General features: G+C 43.4%; 1 protein-coding gene across 1 annotated transcript in view; it reads left to right on the forward strand.

Annotated features, from left to right (window-relative positions):
* Positions 1-479: 479 nt before the first annotated feature.
* The window catches only part of GCLM (glutamate-cysteine ligase modifier subunit), a 71,126-nt gene continuing 48,510 nt past the window's right edge, over positions 480-23,095 (forward strand). The window contains exons 1-2 of the mRNA XM_077452890.1: positions 480-779; positions 10,143-10,208. Of these exons, the coding sequence (XP_077309016.1) occupies positions 660-779; positions 10,143-10,208 (186 nt within the window). The 5' untranslated portion in view covers positions 480-659. The remainder of the gene's footprint in view (positions 780-10,142; positions 10,209-23,095) is intronic.

Genomic DNA, 23,095 nt, shown 5'->3' on the forward strand with positions numbered 1-23,095 from the left:
TGATTAGTTGCTAGAGGTTACAGCACATCATCAGGGGTCATGCTATACATATGGATGCCACCTTTATTTACATATCGATGCAGCTATTTACATATGAATGCTGGTTATTTACATGTAAACACAGGGTCTGTAGGTGAGTCATCTGTACACAACAACAGGGCAGAGCTGGGCAGCATTAGTAGCAGTACTTCACACTGAGATATCAGGACACAGCAAGAGACAAGGAAATTTAAACTGGCATAGTTGGCAAGTATGAGGCAGCTGCTTTGGGCCCCACAACAATGACAGGGCAGCTGCCCCTTTTGCTCTGCCTTAAAAACGACCATGGCTCTACCTAGACTCAGTCTCATCACTCTGTTCATATACCGGTACTTATGTATTGCAGTGATGATGTAGGTAACACTCCCGGACAGCAGGGGGCGCTGCTCCGCTCTGATGATAATAATAGAAGCGGCGTGCGCAGTGTTGTATTAGAGTGCGGCGGGCGCACGTGTCTCGGTGCTCGGGGCTGGCCGGCTGGTGAGTCACTATTACGCAGCACTTTTTCTGTGGAGTCACCGTGCTACGGCTATAACAGCGGAAGGCGGAGAGTCGCTCAGCACACCGAGGAAGGCAGCGGAACGACAAGGAGCTCACCTTCCCTCATTCATAGAGGAGACATGGGTACCGACACCGCCCGGAGCCTGCTTAGCACAGCTCACACCCTCATCCTACACACCGGCAACCTCATGAACTGGGGCCGCCTGAAGAAGAAGTGTCCGGTCGCCCCCGGCGAGGAGGTGAGGAGACCCCCCGTGACTTCCCTATAAGTCTGTCTTGTCATTTCTTATTCCTCCCACTGCCATACATAGACCGATGTGATCGGATCATTGTCCCGGGACTAGATCATCAATAATCGTAATATGTGACGGGGCCCTCGCCCAATCATTACTTTATTTTCTATGGGAATAGTATCTGAAACCTTCTTCAATTCTCATTCATCATATTGTAAAGCTCTGCGCTATATAAATTCTGAATAGTAATAATAACGACCTGATGTTGTCCTACGTATGGCGATCATTGTCTCCTCCTTATCTGTGCCCAAAAATGTCTGTCATTCAGAATTTTGTTTTGGGGTGTGTGTACAACTTCCCCTTTTTTTTTTTTTTTTATCACTAGATTTTGATACATCAGTATGTATTTTTCAAAATCTATATTTATAAAAATATAGTGTGTGTAAATTCTCTCTCTCTCTCTCTCTCTCTCTCTCTCTCTCTCTCTCTCTCTCTCTCTCTCTCTCTCTCTCTCTCTCTCTCTCTCTCTCTCTCTCTCTCTCTCTCTCTCTCTCTCTCTCTCTCTCTCTCTCTCTCTCTCTCTCTCTCTCTCTCTCTCTCTCTCTCTCTCTCTCTCTCTCTCTCTCTCTCTCTCTCTCTCTCTCTCTCTCTCTCTCTCTCTCTCTCTCTCTCTCACTTTTGTATACAATAACTGCCACTCACAATCCCACTAGGAGTACACGAGGTTGCACCTCACCTGCTACTGATTGTTGTGTTTTCTGTGCATTAAAGGGCTAAGCATGACTTACACAACACAGGGGGCGGTTCCAGTTGTCAGGGGAGAACACTCATTGGCCTGCAGTGGGCACACCCACTCATTAAATGCTCGCCTACATACATCCATCATTTCAGAACGTTGTTACTTATGCTTTCATTAGTCATTTCCTCTCTCAGGATGACTTGCTTTTTGCTTGTCTTATGTTCAGCTCTTTTCTATGTCCAGGCTTCCTTAAAAGTGTGTGTTTAAGTTAGACCATTTAATTAAAGAAGAACTCTGAGCATCTAAATAGGAAAATCTTTTAGATCTCCAAATGTATTGTTTAGCAGATTTACTAATCCAGAGGGAATAAATCATTGCCTGTGCCCATCCTGCATAAACCTGGCATGAGAAGGCAAAGTTTGCTTATCTTGTTGATTGCCGTGTCCTTTTTGGATCCTGACTTTTGGCCACGTGTGTGTGTATACAGCCACGCTGCTTCTTGGGAAAGCTGCATATACCAGGCTCTGTGAGAACGTGCTGAGGTGTCAAAGCCAGGGTCCAAAAAGAAGTGTGTGTGTATAGCTATCAAATGGTGTTTTCATGCAAGGTTTTCTTTAAGGTTGCTTTTACAATGAAAGTGACAGCCATTAGCAGTCAAGCTCACTTGTTTTACTAGTGCTTTTGGCCGCTAGTGTGGTGCTTTTAACCTCAAGGGGCTAAAAACCCACATGTTTGCGGCGCTTCCAAAGCACTGCCCATTCATTGCAATGGGTAGGGGTGTATTGGGAGTGCTGTATACAATGCTCCTAAATACCCCAAAAATGCTGCTTGTAGGACCTTTTTCTATTGTCTGGCAAGTGGGTGTGAAAGCACCCATTGCAATGAATAAGAGGTAGTTTTCAGGTGCTTTACGGGTGCTTTTTCTAGCACTAAAATGCCTGAAAACTGCCTCAGTGTGAAAGGGGTCTTGCATCAATTGCATTTGTTGTATGCCCCTCCTTCCCGCTGCTGTATTACATGAAACAACGTAAGCTTCTGTTAGCAGCAAACACATAAAAGGTGACCGACTGGCTCAAAAAATCCTGAGTCAGCAACCTAGCAATAAAATGACACTATGCCTACACCAGCCAATTGCCCTATGTATATATTCACTACAACCTTAAATAAAATGTAATCTCTTTGTAATAAGACTGTTTAAAGCTGAATCCTGGGGGGAAAAAATATTTTTTTGGACACTTGCTATGTAAAAGATTTGCCTGTAATGTGTGCATAGTACTGCATTAGGTTTCATTCATCCCATACATGACTGTAAGCACCCAACTTCCAGCACTGCAACTGACTGTTCAGGCTCTTCAATGGGGCATATGGTGGTTGCTTGCTCTCAACATTCTTATCCCCTCATCCATTCACAAAACGTGGATTAGGGGAGGGGCAGATTAACCCATGATCCATTTTGTTCATTCATAGAACACCTTGTAGTCTGTGAATAGACTACAAGACATTTTTGTTAAAGAGGAAGTAAATCCTGATGGGTGTTAATATCCTTTGTTTCCCTGCAAAGGTAAAGCGTAATGGGCTACTGGGATACATAACCCGAGCTAGAAACGGCACAGCGTGCCCTTTCTAACTCCGGCTCATGCACAGAAGGAATCGGCATACAGCATTTTGCAAAAAAATTGCATTTTGTTGTGGGGTTGTGTTAGGGTTTTTTTTTATTTTATTTTTTTTTTCCACCAAAAGGTGAATTTAAACTACTTTTTGTGAAGCCAGGTGCTTGCAGGGTATCCAATTTACACATCGGCTGATTCAGCAGAAATCCACTGAAATTTAAGCCCTCTGGCTAGTTTTAGACGAATGCAAACTTGCTTTAGCGCAAAGTATTTAAGCCAGTAGTATAGCATTACAGCCAAGAAACCATCGGCCCTAATATCTTGACCACTGATAAAATGAATAACATTGATTCTCATTAGTGGCATCTGAAAGTGGGTGGGATATATTGGGCAGCAAGTGAACATGTTGTCCTTTTTTAAGTTTGTTTTTTGAAAGCAGAAAAATGGAAAGGATTTCAATGACTTTGACGAGGGACAAATTGTAATGGTTAGATTACTGGGTCAGAACTGCTCCAAAACTACAGCTCTTGAGATGTTTACAGTCTGCACTGATCAGGACCTACCAAAGGGGTTCAAGGAAGGAAAACTGGTGACAAGCTCATAGTTGGCCAAGGCTCATTGATGCGCAAGGGGAGCGAAGTCTGGCCTGCGTAGTCCCATCTAATAGAAAAGCTATGGTTAGTCAGATTGCTGAAAGGGTTAATGCTGGTTCCAACAGAAAGGTGTCAGAACCAGTACATCGCAAATTGTTTATGGGGCTGTGTAGCCACAAACTGGTAAGGGTGCCCATGCTGACCCATGTCCACAGCCAAAAGCTATTTACAATGGGCTCATGGTCATCAGAACTGGAGCAATGGATGAAGGTGGCCTGGTTTGATAAATCGCATTTCATTTCCCATGTGGGTAACCGAGTACGTGCATGCAAGAGGGCACCAGGATGCAGTATAGGAAGGAGGCAAGCCGGCGGAGTCAGTGTGACGCTCTGGGCAATATTCTGCTGGGCATCTTTTAGGTCCTGCCTTTTCATGTGGATGTTACTTTTGGAGTCCATGCCCTGATAAGTCAGGACTGTGTTGGCAGCAAAAGACGAACCTACTCAATATTAGGTGGGTGGTCATAATATTATGTCTGATCTGTGTATTTCTCTCAGTACAGGTTACCTTTTATCATAGTTGATGGGTGTTTACCAGCAATCCAGTCATAGCACAGCCTTTCTTTGCAGGGGCATGCATCTTCATGGGAGACCTTCGTGCACGTGTTGGTATTTCCTAATCTCATTATGTTGAGTAAAAAAGTAACTGCCTTGAATAAAACACTACTCAAAGCAGCATTAAACCAAAAAAGTCATTTATTGCAGGTTACCAATCATTAGATGTGTGGTGGCTGCATTAGTCATTAGGAGCACAGGGAGCAGATTTGGACAGCAGCATTGTCAATGTGGGGAGGAGAACATCGTATATACTAGCAAATTTAGATACACTAATAAATTTGAAGCTGAACTCCAGCTAATGCCTTATAAACAGTTAGACCCCTTTCACACTAAAGCGTTTTGCTAGTGCAATATTAAAAATGGTGCCTGCAAAATGCCCTAAAATGGCTGCTCCGTGCAGGCCAGGACGTCAGAAAAAGTCCTGCCAGCAGCTTATTTGGAGTGGTGAAGGAGTTGTGAACTCGCAGCTCCTCCACTGCTGCTCCCCAGTTAAATCAATGGGACAGCAATGCGATTCCGCCGTTGTTTTGCGGGGGGATTTAACCTGTTTTTGGCCGCTGAAAATTGTTTTTAAAAATAATTATTTTTTTCTGTTTTATAAAATTTTGTTAATTGGTCATCACTTTTTTTTTTATATATATATTTTGGCCAATTGCTACATATGGATGGGGGAGGTTGCAATGGGCACAGATCAGTGCTGTGGGCACTACAGATCCAGCCCACGGCGCTGCTGTGCCCGATCTCTCCCCTCACTATACTGATCAGTAGAGCGAAGGGAGCGAGTAACCAAACGTGACGCCAGTTTGTTTACAAGTGATCACTCCGTCATTTGACGGAGTGTTCATGTGGTAAACTGCCGCTGTCAGCTGCCATTTACCGTGATGCGTCTCCTGTTATCGAACAAACAATACCCGACAGGCTGGTTGTACTGAAGTCGATTAGTTGATCAACTTCAATAGAACCAACCCGTCTATAGATGGATTGAAATTCAGCAGGAATCAGCCGAATTGTGATCAGTCCATGGCTGGCTTTATTGAATCACTATATGAAAATAACAGAGCCTAAAAAAAAAGAAACAAATGCAGTCATCTAATTGGTAAGGTGCAGTATAATAGATACTGCTTCAATCAACCAGCATAGATTACGTGTACTTGTCAGTCATTGCTGCTGAGTCTGTTGGTTTTAATCAATATTGAGATAAGGGGATCAAAAGTGCTAGCGCCATGCAAATAGATCATTACAAACCATTCATGCAAAGAAGTGTGTGTGTGTTTTTTTTTTTTTTTTTCTTCTCAGTAGGTTGATCATTTTCTCATAATGTAAAAAGGGCTGTGACTTCTTGTATGTTGTGCAAGCTTGCATGCCTGTGTGCACAGCGGACAACCCTGTGCCACCTTATCTTGGGGATGCAATGTACAATTTATAAATATCAAATTTTCCCACCTGACCAATAAACGGTTACATTAAAGTTGGCCATACATGTGCTGTTAGTCAATGCTCCTTGCTAGAAGCATGATAAAAAATCACTTTATGGGTATGAATGTGGCGCTTGCCAATCTCTCTAATCTAACAATACAAAAAAAAACTAACTATATAAATGGTCCTCTGAAGGTACTATGAGAAAAGTAGCTCCACAGGAATAAAAAGTGTCTGGGGCTTGATATCACAGTTGTGAAGAAGCAAGGGAAAAAACACTTGCTGTCAATAGACTCTCTAAATGGCTAAATTGACTCAATAGTGCTCAATAAAAAAACACCTCAATAATCAATAGAACCTCAGTGATCAGTATAGATTCTCATAATAAAGGTAGTGTTCTCATAAAAATATTAATCCTCAATAGTATTCATGCAACTAAAAAATTTATAAACCATGAAGTATAAATAACAAATGTGGGGGAAAAAAATTGTATACCTAAAATCAAGTCATACAATATAATTGTCCACAATCAGCAAATAGCTGACACAATAACGTTCTTAGATTAATAATATAATGTAAACAAACATGGATTCGTGCAAATAAGCAAAAAGATGTGCAATTATGCAAAAAACAAAAATATGAATATAAATCATTCCATCGTGCAAACAGCAAAAATAAGTTTTGTGCAAAAGTCCCATACACAGTGCAATTTCAATTGTGGTGATATTTTCCAATGTTATTTTGAATGCCACAAAGAGCTTCTGTGCTCTTGTGTGAACCAATCTGCAGTATTCATGCAGAGTGTTTCCCCCCTAAACTCACCAGTTTGGGGGAAACACTCTGCATGAACACTGCAGATTGGTTCTATTGATTGAGGTGGTTTTTTTTTTTTTTTTTTTTTTCTCCCCCTCTCCTATTGGTTTGTGCATTGATCTCCCCTTATTTACATGATCACAAATTGGTGGTGACTGGGGAGGCTGCTTTTAAAAGAAAGGGGTACTGGGTATCTTTTTTTTTTTTTTTTTTTTTTTTTTTTTTTTTTTTTTTTTTTCCTTCTGACCTCTGCGCAAATGCCGTGTGACATAAAATGTTGCAACAACCGCTATTTTATTCCCTAGGATCTCTGATTAAAAAAACATATATCATTTTTTGGGGGTCTAAGTGATTTTCTGGCAGAAAATACAGGACTTTTACTTGTAAGCAACAAGTGTCAGAAAAGATTTAGGGCCGGTTCACACTGGGGGCGATGCGAGGCGACACCGACTTGCCTCGCCGCGACCTCAGCGGCGATTTGCAAGTGACTTCTGTATAGAAGTCAATGCAAGTCGCCCCGAGGTCGCCCAAAAGTAGTACAGGAACCTTTTTTCTGAGTCGGAGCGACTCGAGTCGCTCCTCTCAGAACGGTTCCATTGTACAGAACGGGGGCGACTTGTCAGATCGCGGCGAGGCAAGTCGTGTCGCCTTGCATCGCCCCCAGTGTGAACCGGCCCTTAGTCTTTAAATGTTTAAACTGAGAACTCTACACACAGAGCTGAGTTAATTCAAATATAAACATTGTATCTTTTTGCTCTTTTCTTGGCAGACAGCTTCTTTCAAGTGCTTTACAGGTGCTTTTTTTTTTTTTTTTTTTTTTTTTTTTTTAACACTAAAGCGCATTAAAAGCCCCAGTGAGAAAGGGGTCTTAAAGAGGAAGTAAACCCTGATGAGTTTACTTCCTCTTGCATTCCCTGCAAAGGTAAAGCATAATGGACTACTACCGGTATGCATCGCATAGTAGTCCATTATGTGTCACTTACCTGACACAGGAGCCAGCAAAGTCACCGCTGTCCCCTGTAGTCTGGCGCATACATCTTCTCGGTGGGTCTCGCTGCTCCTCCTCTGTCATTCGGCGAAGTCGTGATGACATCACTCCCGCGAATGCGCAAAGGGAGCGGCCACTCGCGGCATATCCCCGTTGACCGTGGCGCACTCAGTGCGCCTTCGCGCTGCTGTCTACGGCACATGTGCCGTAGACAGCGGTGCCTGTCTTTCAGCAAATCTCTTAAACTGTGTAGGTTTAGGAGATATTTCTTGGACCTTCAGGTAAGCCTTAATCTAGGCTTACCTGTAGGTCAAAGTGTGTTGTAAGGCAGGGCTCGACAAACCCAGGTCGCATTTGCGCCTAGATTTCGTGTCCTGGCGACTGGGGCAACGCTGCTGGGGTATCCTGTCTCCATTTGGACCCCGAACTCCGCCGCGCAATTCCATCGGGCCGCGCCGGCCAGTAATTGAGGCCGCGGCTTTGCGGCCTTCTAAAATCTTTCGGTAGTCTGGCGCCATGTTGTGGTGGATGTAGAAATTACACCCTATTCCAATAATGCTAATTCCTAATGGAGTGAAGCTCCCCTGCCTGTTTTTTGCCCAACGGTGAGTGTGGTGGCTGGTAAATGGCTTATATATATATATATATATATATATATATATTATATATTTTTTTTGTAATCCTCCCTGCTTGACCCCTTTCACAAGGGCTGTCTGATCAGGTTCACCTGTCAGTTTTTCAGGCGGACCTGATCGAACCCTTAGCAGGGAAATGGCAGTAAATGAGCGGGAATATGTTGGAAATAATAGTCACATTCTTTTGTTAACCACTTCGTGCCCGCGCTATAGACTAAAGATGTCTACAGCGCGGACACCAATTGCCGGGAGGGCGTCCCTAGACATCCTCCTGTTTACTTCCCCTCTGCACGCCGCCATGGGCGAGCATCGGGGAAGTTCTGTGTTGGCCGTGTCCCTTGGATACAGCCAATCACAGATCATGCTAAATGACCAATCACAGCGGCCATTTAGCACTCGAGCGGTGTGTCCAATGAGAAGTGATCTCATATGTGGGGGGCTGGGGGCTATCTTCCCCTCACTCGTCTCCATGTCAGGCCAGGGACAGGTCCAGATCGCCGTCACGGACCTGGCTCCTAACTTTTTTAGCTGGCTCCTAGATTCCAAGCAAATTTGTCAACCCCTGTTGTAAGGGTTTACAACCACTTTAAAGCACACTTTAGTTCCGTTATGAAAGCACAAACTGCCAGTAGGCTTTCAACCAAGTATTGAAGCCTTGTTTAATCACTTGACCTCCAGAAGAATTTTTATTTTTTGATACAGCACTTATTTTGACTGATCCCACAAATGGAGCTTTTCTTTTGGTGGTATTTTGATCATCTCCTGCATTTCTTCCTTTTTTTTTTTTTTTTTTTTTTTTTTTCCCCCTGCTATAAGGCAAACCTTGAGTGGTTAAAGTCAGTGTTCCCGTTTTTGATCTGTATTTAACCTAACAGACATAGAATGAGATGCATGTATGTATTTTTATTTTTATTTATTTTTTTATTTTTTTTTGGGGGCAACAAGTTGTCAAACTGGCTGAAATCTTGTGGATACCCTTGTTCCCGTCCTACCTAACCCAGGGGTGTGGGGGGCGGTATGGGGAGGAGGGGCTGACTATGAGTTTACCTTAAAGCGGTAGTAAACCCGCACTTTTTTTTTTTTTTTTTTTTTTTTTTTTTAAACCTGCAAAGCAAAAGGCATAATGAGCTAGTATGCACCGCATACTAGCTCATTATGAAATACTTACCTTAGAACGAGGCCCCGACATCTGGCCCGATCCACGCCGAGGGAGCTGACATGCTCCCTCTGCGTTTCTTCCGGGTATCGCGGCTCCAGCGCTGTGAGTGGCCGGAGCCGCGATATCGTCACTCCCGCGCATGCGCGCGGGAGATTTCAGTCCGGCCGCTCGGCTGCTGCCGGATTTTGACGGCGAGAAACCCCTTGTGCGCATGCGCCGCTGCAGTCAGCGGCGCATACCAAGGGGAATATCTCCTAAACGTACAGGTTTAGGAGATATTTTTTTTTTTTTTTACCTACAGGTAAGCCTTATTATAGGCTTTCCTGTAGGTAAAAGTTAAAAATGTGGGTATACAACCACTTTAAGGGACCCGAAGCCTCAGAATAGGAACTGATGGTTGGGAAGAGCCTTGGGCACTTCAATAAAGGCTCCTGAGGCCTGGAAAGCGGATACACAGGATTGAAATGTTTCTTACTGTGAATGATGTCCCCTTGCAGGTTTATGTTGCTTATGAGGACCTCCTCCTTTCCCTCCGTTACTTTATTGTATGTTTTACGTATATGCTGTAGCTACTGTTTTTGCCCAGTTTGGGCATTAATAAAATTTGTGGTGGTGGGGAACTGCAAACAAAATTCTGCCGGCTTAAGAGAAGTGTTTTCTGTGGTCTTTTACATGCCCTTAAACATCTGTTTGCTTATTTTCTATGGGATGACGATAATGTAATGAATGTTGAATAAGTGTAGTTAAAAATACTTTTTATGAATATTTTATCCTAAAGCAGTACTTTTTTTCTTTACAGTTGGGAGATTGCATCCGGATTACACTGAGTGAATGGAGCTCGAAGGCCAGTCATGAGCATATACAGGTACTATTGTTGCTCTTAATCTTGTGGATGAATGGTCCAAGTTGTATAGCGGTTTCTGTTTAACAGTTTCATAACCCTGGAGACTGGCCAAAAGTTATATTTTTATGGTCTCCTTTTTCTCCTGGTTCGTCACCACCCCTGCAGATACTTTCTATGCTCGTAATGCCTGTATAAAGCTGGCCATACACTGTTTGAAGTTCCACTAGTTCAGCAGGGACTGGCTCAATTTAAATCAGTGTTTTGGCAGTCCCTGTTAGATTGAAGTCGATAATTTTATCAACATCTGTTAAAGGGACATATTGGAAAATGTTGTTCTTAATCTTTACTCTTTTTAAATGTTCTTTACTAAAGGGTGTCCAACTTTTAGAAAACTGCAATGATGGTAGCAGATAATCACAAATGCTTTGCTAGATAGGCATTCCCGCAACAGTTGGGGTGTGCTTCCCATTGTCTATCTCTGCAGGAGATCACGGGCTTGGTGCATGTGTATCTATAGCTGTGAAGGCCAGGATGTTTTATAACAAACTGGCCAACAAGGTAAGCATATGCTTCTAGATCAGCCTTTCTCAACCTTTTTTAATGCTGATGAAACACATGAATAACTTTCATGTCTCAAGGAACCACTGGTAAATTAATTTAGCTGCTATTCATGATACATTTGCATTTGAGGCAGTAAGTTTTTTATTTTATTTTTTTTTTTATCTATTAATACTTGAAAGAATGTAGCTTACCTAGCAAATTTAACACCCAAAACTCTCCCCTTCATAACAAAAAATTTCAATCATGAAATGAAACAAACTGAAATTGTACCCTTCACATTGGTGGTTGATGGAAAAGCATCCACTTGTATCGGTAGTCTGTTTTAAAGGTTCCATACATCGGTGGCCAGAAGGACCACCTAATATTTAATGGTGATTTAGAATAAGTGGGAAAAATTGCCCGCTTGCCAACAGTTAAAAAGATAATTGGTATCAGTGGTTACTGGGAGTTAGAAACTCTTCATTGATCAAAGAATCCCTAGCAACCTGTGAAGGAACCCCAGTTTTCCACGGAACTCTGGTTGTGAAGCCCCGTCCTTGATCTTTCATAAGGAATGGCAAGTGTTCTTTTACAAAATACAGGTTTTAGTCTCCCAATGGTGTAACTCATTACTAGTACTCAAAAATGAAAAGAACTCCCCTATAGTGGGGTTTTTAGGCAGCCAAGGGGGGGGGGGGGGGAGAAAGTAGTGATAAATAGGCAATGTATGAATAATCTGTATTTATTGATATATGCAAAAACCCTTTACATGATATTTAAAACATGAGCTTCAGTGTGGAGTTGTTAATGTCGTCTACATATTAGACAGTGGTTACATATCAACATTACACAGTGAATGTCAAGTTTGTCAACCACTTGTAGCCCTGATGCATTTCAACCCACACTGGGGTCTTCTTCAGAGGGACTTTCTGCTAGAAAAATGTCTAACAATTTAGTTATTGTACACATCATTGACATATAATCATGTTAACTACACACAGTTGATATAGTTACCCATAGGATGTATCTGAAACCAAGAAGTTATTCCCACATGAAGCACCTCTTAATTAAAAAACCGGCTGATTCCCCAACTGAGGTTCCAGACTACTCCACGGCTGTCACAAGTGGGAACTGGCCAAAGCCACAGTATGGCTTGTGAGAGGTCACACTTAATAAGGCCTCAACCACTTTCCAGATGGAAAGAAAGGGGGCACAAACACCCAGTGGTGTTTGCGCAAGCCATACTGTGGCTTTGGCCGTTCCCGCTTTGTGGCGGCTGTGTAGTAGTCTGGAACCCTGGTTGGGGAATCGGAAGGTTTTCTTTTTAAGTAAGAGGTTCTTCATGTGGGAATAACACTCCTTTTTCTTGGTTTCGGATACATCCTATGTGTAACTATATCAACTGTGTGTAGTTTACATGGTTATGATATGTCAATGTGTACAATAAGTAATTGCTAGACATATTTTTCTAGCAGAAAGTCCCTCTGAAGAAGACCCCAGTGTGGGTTGAAACGAGTCAGGGCTGCAAGTGATTGACAAACTTGACATTCACTGTGTAATGTTGATATGTATCCGGCATTATTAACTCCCCACTGAAGCTCATGTTTTTAAATATCATATAAAGGGTCTCTGTCTCCTCTCTGTCTCCTCTCTGTCTCCTCTCTGTCTCCTCTCTGTCTCCTCTCTGTCTCCTCTCTGTCTCCTCTCTGTCTCCTCTCTGTCTCCTCTCTGTCTCCTCTCTGTCTCCTCTCTGTCTCCTCTCTGTCTCCTCTCTGTCTCCTCTCTGTCTCCTCTCTGTCTCGTCATTTTTTTGGTATGTTTATTGCTTTTCTCATTACTAGTACTGGGCTCAGGTGGTGACATATCTGTTGAAGAAGCTAAGCTCAGTCTCCTACTGCTTCCTTAAGACCCCTTTCACACCAGGGCGTTTTGCAGGAGCTATAGCGTTAGAAATAGCGCTTGCAATCCGCCCTAAAAAAAGCTGCACCATTATTTGTAGTGTGAAAGCCCGAGGGCTTTGACACTACAGAGGTGCTCTGGCAGGATGTCAGGGAAAAGTCCTGCCAGCAGCTTCTTTGGAGCGGTGTGTTTACCGCTGCTCCCCATTGAAATCAATGGGGCAGCGCTGTAATACCGCCGGCAAAATGCCGCTTTTGAGGCGTATTGCCGGTGGTTTTAACCGGCGGTAAAACACCGCTAAAAAAAAGCGGTGTTTTACTGCCCACGCTATGGGCGGTGTGGTGTGAAAGGGGGTCTTAGACGTCTACCTTGATGGACAAATGGTCTTCAACAGAAGAATACTAAAACGGGATTGGACAGAACTCTATTACAGGAGTCAATTAAGATTGCAAAAATGGCAGTTTGGGTTTTGGGAATTGGCTCTCCCAGTTACAGTGCATGTTAACATGCATGCAGGTGCTTCTTGATGCCTCTATTGGCATCACGATACTGTGTGGCTTCACTGGTAGTGTAGCGAAGGGGACTAAGCCAGTGCCTGTGACCTTGGCTTTTCATCAGCCTTTCTGTTCCCCATCCTCCTTTTTTGGAGGGAACAAATTCAGAAGGCAGATACATGGAGGTTTCAACTACAGTATGTAAATCGTTGTGGCATCCTTCTTCTTTTTTTTTTTTTTTTTTTTTTTCTTTTCGATGATAATGGTTTGTGTGAATATCTGTCACGTTTTTAGTAAATGTCTAATGTATTTCACACAGATGTCTAAAATCTAAGGCTGACATAAGTGTTATACACCAAGAACCTGTAATTTAACCACTTAAGGACCAGAAGGATTTGCCCCCTTAATGACCAGGCCATTTTTAGTGATACAGCACTGCATCTCTTTAAGTGACAATTGCACAGTCGTGTGATGTTGTACACAATTTTATGTAATTTTGTTTTTTTTCCCCATAAATAGAACTTTTTTTGGTGGTATTTCATCACCTCCTGCAGTTTTTTTATTTTTTGAGCTATAAAAAATTGACAATTTTGCAAACTTTTTATTTTATATTAAATTTTTGATTATATCCAGAAAGTCTTCCTCTGTTTAGGCCAATATGTATTCTACATTTTGGGGGGTAAAAAAAAATAGCAATAAGCGTATATTATATTGATTGGTTTGCACAAAAGCTATAGCGGCTACAAAATAGGGAATAGATTTATGCCATTTTTTTATTTTTTTTTTTTGTTTTGTTTTGTTTTTACTAGTAATGGCAGTGAATCCGCAAATTATAGCGGGACTGCGACATTGCAGTGAGCAGATCGGACACTTGAACTTTTTTAAAATAGCCACCGATTACTGTCGCTGGCAGGGAAGGGGTTAACACTAATGGTCATCAAGGGGTTAAGTATTCCCTAGGGAGGTGTTTCTAACTTTGGGGGGAGTGGGCTGATTGGAGGAGAGAGATGGCTTTTCCTGATTCCCTCTCCCTCAGAAAAATTAAGATTGGTCCTGAACTTAAGTCACCTGAACCTGTCTCTTTCCTACAAAAGGTTCCGTATGGAATTGATCTTTACAGTTAGAGCATTGCTACCGCACAACTGTTAGACGATGTCACTAGATCTCAAGGACGCCTGCCTCCACGTCCCTATTGTGGAATCTTTCCAGAAATATCTCCGTCTAGCGGTGAGCGTAGCAGAAATGACCATCTACAGTTTCAGGCACTTCTTTCAGCCTATCCTCGTCACCCCGAATGCATAGGAAATGGTACCAAAAGGCCGACTTATGTGCATCCGGCTCACACTGTGGAGGTGGGGTGAATAATTAGCGGTAAGTGTGTTTTTCTTATGGGGCACTGTTTTCCAAGAATCACAGAACAATTTGAAGGAGCACATTGTCACTTTATTGGACTTTTTTTTATACACCAGGTTTTAAGGACGGTATATGCATATTCCTGAACCCACAAGTATTTAGAGGTTGTAGGTAACCTCTTAATAAGAGCAGCTCCATGCCTATCCCCTCTTTTTCACATCTCTTCAAAACAACCAACAGGTCTCTAAGGTCAGCAATGTCAACTATCCCAGCAGTTCAGGGGCAGGGCTACGTTTTCAGCCCTTAAAGCTTTTGTCCTAAAAGAGTGGAATCGCAGCCAGGGGTCATTTAGACACTGTTCTATGTGTTCCAGGGTGGTAACCACAGATGCAAAGGCTGGGGAGCACACTTGGGAACCCTACTGGCACAGCTCACCTGGAGAGACGAGGAGTTCAAAAGGTCATCCAATTGGAAGGAACTAAAAGCCGCCAGGTTGGACTCAAGGCACCAGGAGGGAACTGCAGGGCGACCACATTAAAGTGCTCTCAGGCAATTCATCAGTCGTCGCTTATGTAAATAAGGCGGTACGAGGAGCGGAATCCTGTTATCCCTAGCAAAATAAGTCCTGAGCCTGGCCGAGGCCAATGCACTCTCCCTATCCGCGGTGATTCTAAGAGGGGAAAAGAATGTGGTTACAGACTTTCTCAGCAGAAAGCGGCTGAGAGAGGGCAATTGGGTCATCAACCAGCAGGTCTTCAGCCTTGTATCCAAAAGATGGGGACCCTCAGAGGTGGATTTCTTCGTGCCAAGGGACACTAAATCGGTGGGAAACCACACAAGGAGTAGATGCACTAACGCAAAGATGCTATGTCTTCCCACCCCTGGTCTTGCTCCCGGCCGTACTAAGAAAATTTCAGACAGAACCTCTCTGATGTTGGTGGTACCACATTTGGCCCAAAAGGGCTTGGTTCTTGATCCTCAAATGGTTAGCAGTAGAACTTCCTTGGTTCCTACCACTTCAGAAAGATGCCCTTTCACAGTGACTATTCCTGTCCCTGAGTACACCGTTGGAACTTGGCAGCCTGGCTACTGAGGAAGGAATATTAAAAACCAAGGGGTTTTCAGAAAGGCTGATGACCGCTCTCCTTAATAGCAGAAAGACACTCCAAATCTCCAAAGGTCTCGGTTTGCTTTAATGAGTGGTGCATGGGGAAACTCCTTCAAGGTGCAGAGCCCCATAGAAGTTTTTTGGAGTTTTTGCAGAGCAAATAAAGGTTAGTCCTTTCTATACTTAAAATCCTGGTATTGTACTAAGTGTATATTTGGCAAAATATCTGGCCATCAACCCTTGGGCAGTCAGATTTTTCGGAGCTCTAGCTAGGCAAAGACCAGTTCAAGGTCCACCCTTCCCCTAAGTGAACTTAATGGAGCCACCATTTGAGCCTTTTAGAATATTTGTTCTGTCAGGCCGCTTTTTTATTTTATTTATTTTTTTAATCTATTCAACATTTTTACCTAAAGTGGCCTCAAGTATCATAGAAGCTAGGAGATGGTCTTATCTACTTTATGCCCTAATCCCCCCAGGAGAAAGGGCATTTCTTCCTTGCCCCCTCCCCTTTTATTTTTTTTTATTTTTTTATTTTTTTTATAATATGTAAGGAGATGTATCCTGCAATACTTAAAGCTGATGAACAGTAAGGAAGTCAGACTTTGTTTTTATTTTTTCTGGGACAAGAAAGGGGTATAAAGCATCTCATCGCAAAATTGCCAGATTGCTTCAAGTAACCATTGGCCAGGCCTGTAAGTTGGCTGGAAAAGAGGTTCCTATTGTTATAAAAGCACACTCTACTAGGGCTATGTCGGCTTCTCAATCGCAAAGGGCTGGAGCGATGCCAGAGCAAATTTGCAAAGCAGCAATGTGGTCTAGTTTTGCCACTTTTTGTAAAACTTTACAGGGTGGACCTGATGTTGGTGAATGAGACAGGGTGGGACTATGGCCTGCAAAACTTAAGTTGTAAGCGCTCATCTATTCTCTCATTGTGGCTGTCCTGAAAGATGGGGAGGGAATATTAAAGTTACGCTTACTGGTAACGTCTTTTCCAGTAGTCGCAGAACAGCACTAGTTACCCTCCCAAAATGTATGGGGGGGGGGGGTCTTGAACACCTGAACGCAGGCACAATAGTAGTAATATGTGATGGTATGTTATTAATGTGTTCGTGTCTACCCAGCTGGCTGGAGGTGCTCATAGAAAAGCTGAAATCCGGCAGGGGGAAGTGAAAATGTATTGGCTGGCAGTGTTTCCTAAAGAAGGTTCTCATTGTGGCTGTCCTGAGACTACTGGAAAAGATGTTACCCGTAAGCGTAACTTAAGCTTTTAAGGTCACAGAAACCTGGCATTTTAAGAGGGGTCTATACTTGTATGAATGTAAAAAAAATAAACCATACCTGGATCTTATTCCTAACGATCTGCATTTTACTTTCAGTGTAATGGACAACCCCTGAAAATTCAGTTTCCAGCTCAGTGGGCTGAGATCATAGTACAGTCTGTATATAGTATGTGTTTTAATAGGGTTGTTTTGAATGTAGGTGGACAGTGAGTAGAGCAGATTGCCTTTGTACTGTTGCCAGCAGTGCAGTTAATGATTCCATCAGGCTTCTGAGTGTTTTTGCAATTCTATATGGCTCGCAACCCAGTCAAAGCTTGGTGTTTTGTGAAGAAAAATTTTTTTTTTTTTTTTATTCCTACCCTGTATTACTTCCAAGGATTTAGATTGTGATAAATTGTTTTTATGTCAGCAGTTATTAAAAGTCTAGCTGATGACTTTTAATAAACAGACGCTCACCTGTCCTATGGTCCAGCGACGTGGCCGTCCGGAGCCTCTCTGCTCTCGCTCCTCCTCTCCACCAGCACAGTCATAGCCACTGTGGGCACCCGGCCGTGAACGCTTTTGACTTTGCGGCCGGGCGCGCACTGCGCATGCGTGAGTCGCGCTGTGCTCTGCTGTTAGCCAGGCAATCTTCTGCGACCTGTCATGTCCTAGAAGATTGCTGGCAGTGAGGGGCTGCCTAGGGATAGAGGAGTCGCCGCCTAGGCGGCTAAGAGCAGGAAGAAGTAAGTGGGACAGGAAGTGCCACTCTAACTATCAACTCCAAAACGCCTCCCCAAAAAGACATGCCAAATGTAGCATGTCAGAGGGTGAGGAGTTCTTAAAGAGGAAGTAAATCCTCTTTTGCTCGCTGCTGCAGCCTGCAAATGAAAAGCTTAATGGGCTAGTATACATTGCATGCTAGCCCATTATGTACCACTTGCCTGCAAAAAAATCCAGCGATGTCCCCCTGTGTGGGCACCATCCATCTTCTTTCTGTGGCCTTACCCTATTTCCAACGTAATCAGCTTCTGTGTCTTTTTTTGGGGGGGGGGGGGGGGGCAAGGCATTGGTTTATTGGTCATAAATGAACCTATGCTTCTTAGCAGTCATGGGTTTACAACCACTTTAAAGCAGAAATTCCACTTTTGGGTGCAACTCAGCTTTGTTACACTCCTCCCTATCCCAAAAACGTTGTCAGTTTTGTGTGATGCACTATTGGGCTTCAGTGGGGGTAATCTGCCTATCCTTGCTTTGTATGGACTGAGTGGCTGTTCGCATATGCCTGTGATTCCAGCTGCGGTATTCCCTTATCTGGCCCTAATAAGTGTAAATGTGGCCTAATTGCAGTGGGCGAGCAGCCCTATATTTTGCAGAGCTGCAGGTGTGTGCGGAATACTAACCTTATAAATACGGTTGCCTTGTCATAGAGGATTGACAAATTAAAACTCTGCCCCTATTTTTGTTTTTAAAGCTGGTGATTAAGAGGAGGAGTAAATCTCGTACCTTTTTGTAGGAATATAAATGATCTCCCTGCAGGTTTTCTGCAGTATAAGAAATGCTGCTTTTGTATTTTGGTAATCAAGAAAATTGTCAGATTCATGTGACTGCTTATTCTGCAGTGTAAGGACAGGCTATGACCTTTGGGGTATTGTTACTCTGTGCATAGTGCTGTTGTTAAATTAAATTAAAACATCAGCATTTTGCTTTCCTGCCAAAATAACCTGAAGCCTAAATTCAGAATATAGTTGAACTTTTGCTAGTAATTGGTCATAGAAGGTAGAACAAACTAGTGGGATGGTGACTGCAGTGTATCTCTGGGGGTGTCACAGACATGAGATCATTGCCTTATCAGTCAGAAAATGGCTGGTTCATGCAACTTGCTCATGTCTGGATACCTTTTATTTTATTTTTATTTTTTTTTTAAGGCCTCTTTCACATGGCTGATCTGTTCAGGTTCCGCCTGTCAGTTTTTCAAGTGGACCTGAATGGATGCTCCATAGAGGTCTATGGAGCGTCGGATGTCACCGGTGACATGTCCGCTGACATCCATCCTGCTCCCATCCGAACAAAGTGTGACTGAAGGAAAAAAATATTATTTTTCCATCGGATCAGGTGACGATGGACTCTGTGGTCCGTCGTCACCTGATCTCCCATAGGAGAGAGCGGCGCTCTGACAGGTCTGTCCCGTCTCCGCACACTGTGCAGGATCTGTCATCTTCCTGCTCAGCTAAGATCGCTCCGGCGATCCCCCGCTGAGCACGTGGATATCCACAGAAAGAGGCCTTGGAGTGACTTTTTTGTGTTTGTTTTATTTTTTCCTATTTAAAGAGGGATTTCACTGTGAAAAAAAAATATTAAAAGCCAGCAGCTACAAATATTGCAGCTGCTGACTTTTAATAAATGGACACTCGCCTGTCCCAGCATCCAGAGATGTTAGCAGCCGAGGCCGATCGATCTCTCGGCTGCTGTCGCCACCATTCTAGGTGAGGGAATCAGGAAGTGAAGCGTTGCGGCTTCACTTCCCGGTTCCCTATTGCACATGCGTGGGTCACGCAGCACAATGGGAATTGTCCGCGCTGTCTCTGGGACCCATGTGTCCCCCAGCAGACAGTGCGCAGGGACAGGAAGCGGCATAGACTCCAGTGGGAGTCTATGCCTGGAAGTGGGTGCAAATGCCTATCTTCACCCCCCCCCCCCCCCCGAATGGGGGCTAATTGTGACACCGGAGGGGGGGAGGGTTTCCGAGGAGCGGAAGTTCCACTTTAGGGTGGAACCCCGCTTTAATGACCTGTTCTGCAATTTTCTTCCAAACACTGATATTTGCCTTCATCTCATTCAAATGAACCTATAACTTTGTCCTGAAGCTTTAAAAAAAATCTCTTGGAGGGTGTGTTAACATGTTTTTAAACATGTAAAAAAAACAAGTTGGCACTACAGCACGTCGATTCGTGTGAGCCTGGCCTACAGTGTCAATAAGCAGGCCACTAATTTATACTGATGACATAATTTTCAAGCTTTTGTAAATTCTTCTTCGCTTAACTTTTTGTAAAAATCCCACAAAGATGGGTTCTTTCCCCTGCTGTGCAGCAGAAGAAAGGCTCAAAGTATTGCATATGCACAACTGCTGGCATTGGACAAGAATTTTGGCAGGTCTAAGTGTTCTGTCGACGGGTTAGAGTTCAGACATGTTTTGCCTAGGGGTGCACCGAATGGGTTTTTTTGGTGCCAAAACCGATACTGAAAATAACTCCAGTACCGAAACGTATTTTTTTTATTTTTAAATTATTTTTATACAGGAGATGGTCAGGGATTAAGGACATGGTGTCGGAGATTAATGCAGCCAGCCTGTGTCCCCAGTGCAGCCAGCCTGTGCAGGGGAAGACAGAGCTGCCACTGCCTGGTTAGAGTGCCGGGAACGTAACAACTTTCGTTTCAATAGCTTTGTGTTCCCCGCCACGTGCCATCACATATAGCCCCTCACCCTTGTCCAGGCACTTTGATGGGCAGATCACCAGTCCCAGGACTGGACAGGTGATCCTTCTATCAAAGTTTCCCGGACATGGGGGAGGGGGCTGTATGGGACGGCGAGTGGGAAGGAACGCACAGCTATTGAAATTAAAGCTGTTATGATCCCGGCGATCTAACCAGGCAGCGCCAGCTCTCCTCTCTATGGGACGCAACCCCATGATGGTTGGGCCCCAGGGGTGGGGGGAGGAGGAGCCCTGCCCCATTTTCTGCCCCATTTTCTGCCATGTTTCTCTTTCAGCAAACTGGCGGAAAGGCCATTTTCGGCTGACATTTCGGTGCATCCCTAATTTTTGCCTTTCTACAGCCGCTTTACATGTGGACTGATGAGTCTTAGCAATGTAGCCTCCTTCTTCCCTTTGTCTTGAAAAAACAAACCCTAAAAATACAGGTGAAAGGGACCCCTGAAAGTCAGAGGAGGACCAAGCTGCTTATATAGGGGAAACATTATTGCACAGTTTACAAGGACACAAAAACTAGGTACCCACCACCTAGACTCTATATTAAAACAAGGGCTCAGGAGCTGCGCACAGGCACCATTAAATAACCAAATTAATGTAAATTAAAATACATCACACAAATTGATTAAATAATGGAATAGATGACGCTAAATCCTCAAATTACTCATTGATTGACACTAAATTTTGCTTAAGAAATTACTTTAAGGCAACAGTCCATGAAAAACTGCGGATATGTGTCCTATGTATGAGTTCTTATGACACGGTGATTCCACACGAAACGCAGCAAGCAACTGCCCGTCACTGAGAAGTGAATGCGCTTACCAGACGGTAAAATGAATGAAGCTTTAATTGTGAACCATCCGTATCGTTACTGGTACACCGCAACTTATCCATCGACCTTCCACCGGTAACTACATGGTCACTTTAATCACACAGGATCCCCAATCCCAAATAGATAATGCACTAATAGCTCAAAGAGGAGTAAGCCCTCATAGTGTAAAACCGATTTGGATATTTTATTAAAACAAACATTGCACTTACAAAGCTTGCATCAGAAATCGCATATAAGTATATAAATAAACAGTCAGAAAAGCCGGCCGGCATTAGTTTGGGATCCCGTCCTCCCCTTGTGTGACGTCACTGCGTGCCTTCCCAGACAGGTTTTGTTATTGATGAAGTTGTCAGGTTTCTCAGGGGTCCTCATTGACAACGTCCTCTGACTATACTCGTCTGGGAAGGCACGTAGTGACGCAACCACGCCATACAAGGGGAGAACAGGCTCCCGAACGAATGCCGGCCAGCTTTTCTGAGTGTTCTTATATGCGATTTCTGATGCAAGCTTTGTAAGTGAAATGTTTACTTGTATTAATAAAATATCCAAATCGGTTTTACACTGAGGGCTTCCTCCTCTCTTTGAGCTATTATTAGTGCATTATCTGTTTGGGATTGGGGATCCTGTGTGATTAAAGTGTTGCTGTAGTTACCGGTGGAAAGTCGATCGATAAGTTCCGGTGTACCAGTAACGATACGGATGGTTCATAATTAAAGCTTTGTTTTGTTTTACCGTCTGGTAAGCGCGTTCACTTCTCTGACGGGGACTTGCTTGCTGTGTTTCGTGTGGAATCACTGTGGTGTCATAAGAACGTATACATAGGACCCATATCTGCAGTTTTTGATGGACTGTTGCCTTTAAGTCATTTCTTAAGCAAATTTAGTGTCGCTCGATCAGAGTAATTTACGGATTTAGAGTCATCTATTCCAATATTTAATCTATTTTTTTTGTGATGCCTTTTAATTTACATTAATTTAGTTATTTAATGGTGCCTGTGCACCGCTCCTGAGCCCTTATTTTTACGATTGGTGTGTGTATCCCACTTTGAGCTGCGGCCCTTTTTTTTTTTTTTTTTTTTTTTAGACCTAAGCAGTTTATTATTTTTTTATATTTTTATTTTTTTCTATATTAAAATAAGACAATGTTGTCTGTGTAAAGGCGGCTGCCTTGTGTCATACACCAAAATAGGATTAAATACCAAGTACAGGAGGTGGTGGTTAAGTAGGCACGTACGTCCAGGTGTCACGCACTATCAGGGCACGTGCATATCCAGCCTCAATTGGCCAGCGTGTCCCCACCCTATAGAGCAGGTCTATGCAATTAGCGGACCTCCAGCTGTTGCAGAACTAAAAGTCCCATAAGGCTTGGCGAGACTCTGACACCCAGAGGCATGATGGGACTTGTAGTTTTGCAACAGCTGGAGGTCCACTAATTGCATATCCCTGCTATAGAGCCAGTGCCACTGAGAAGCCTAGATTGATTGTAGGCAGTCGGTGGTGTAGGCTGTGAAGGACCAATGGTTCACTCACCCGACCATTAAGCAGGAGTCTGTTGGCTGACAAGTGTCCCAGGTGTCTCCGTAAAGTTCAGACTGTAGGAGAGTCTTGCTGCCCAGTTGCAGTCATTCGGGATACTCTATTGCCAAGTAGAAGTCCAGAGAGTATCAGTGTAGGTCTGCCTGGTGCGCTGTGGCATTGAGGCGTTTAGACGCGTATGGCTCCTTTCCTCAAGGTGTGTTGCGCTGATGTGACATGGTCATCCATGACGTAAAAAATGCCACTGCCACGGTGTCATGACCGACATGTTTCGCCCAATCACATGGGTTTTATCAAGGATGCTAACTTCCACTCCTGTACATGGTATTTAATAGGGCTGAAACAACCAATTGATTAATTGATTATGAAATTAATCAATTACTATTTTCATCGATTAATC

Source organism: Lithobates pipiens, unplaced genomic scaffold (assembly GCF_037356315.1).
Source record: "Lithobates pipiens isolate NorthernLeopardFrog02 unplaced genomic scaffold, aLitPip1_a1.2 Scaffold_23, whole genome shotgun sequence".
Taxonomy (NCBI): Eukaryota; Metazoa; Chordata; class Amphibia; order Anura; family Ranidae; genus Lithobates; species Lithobates pipiens.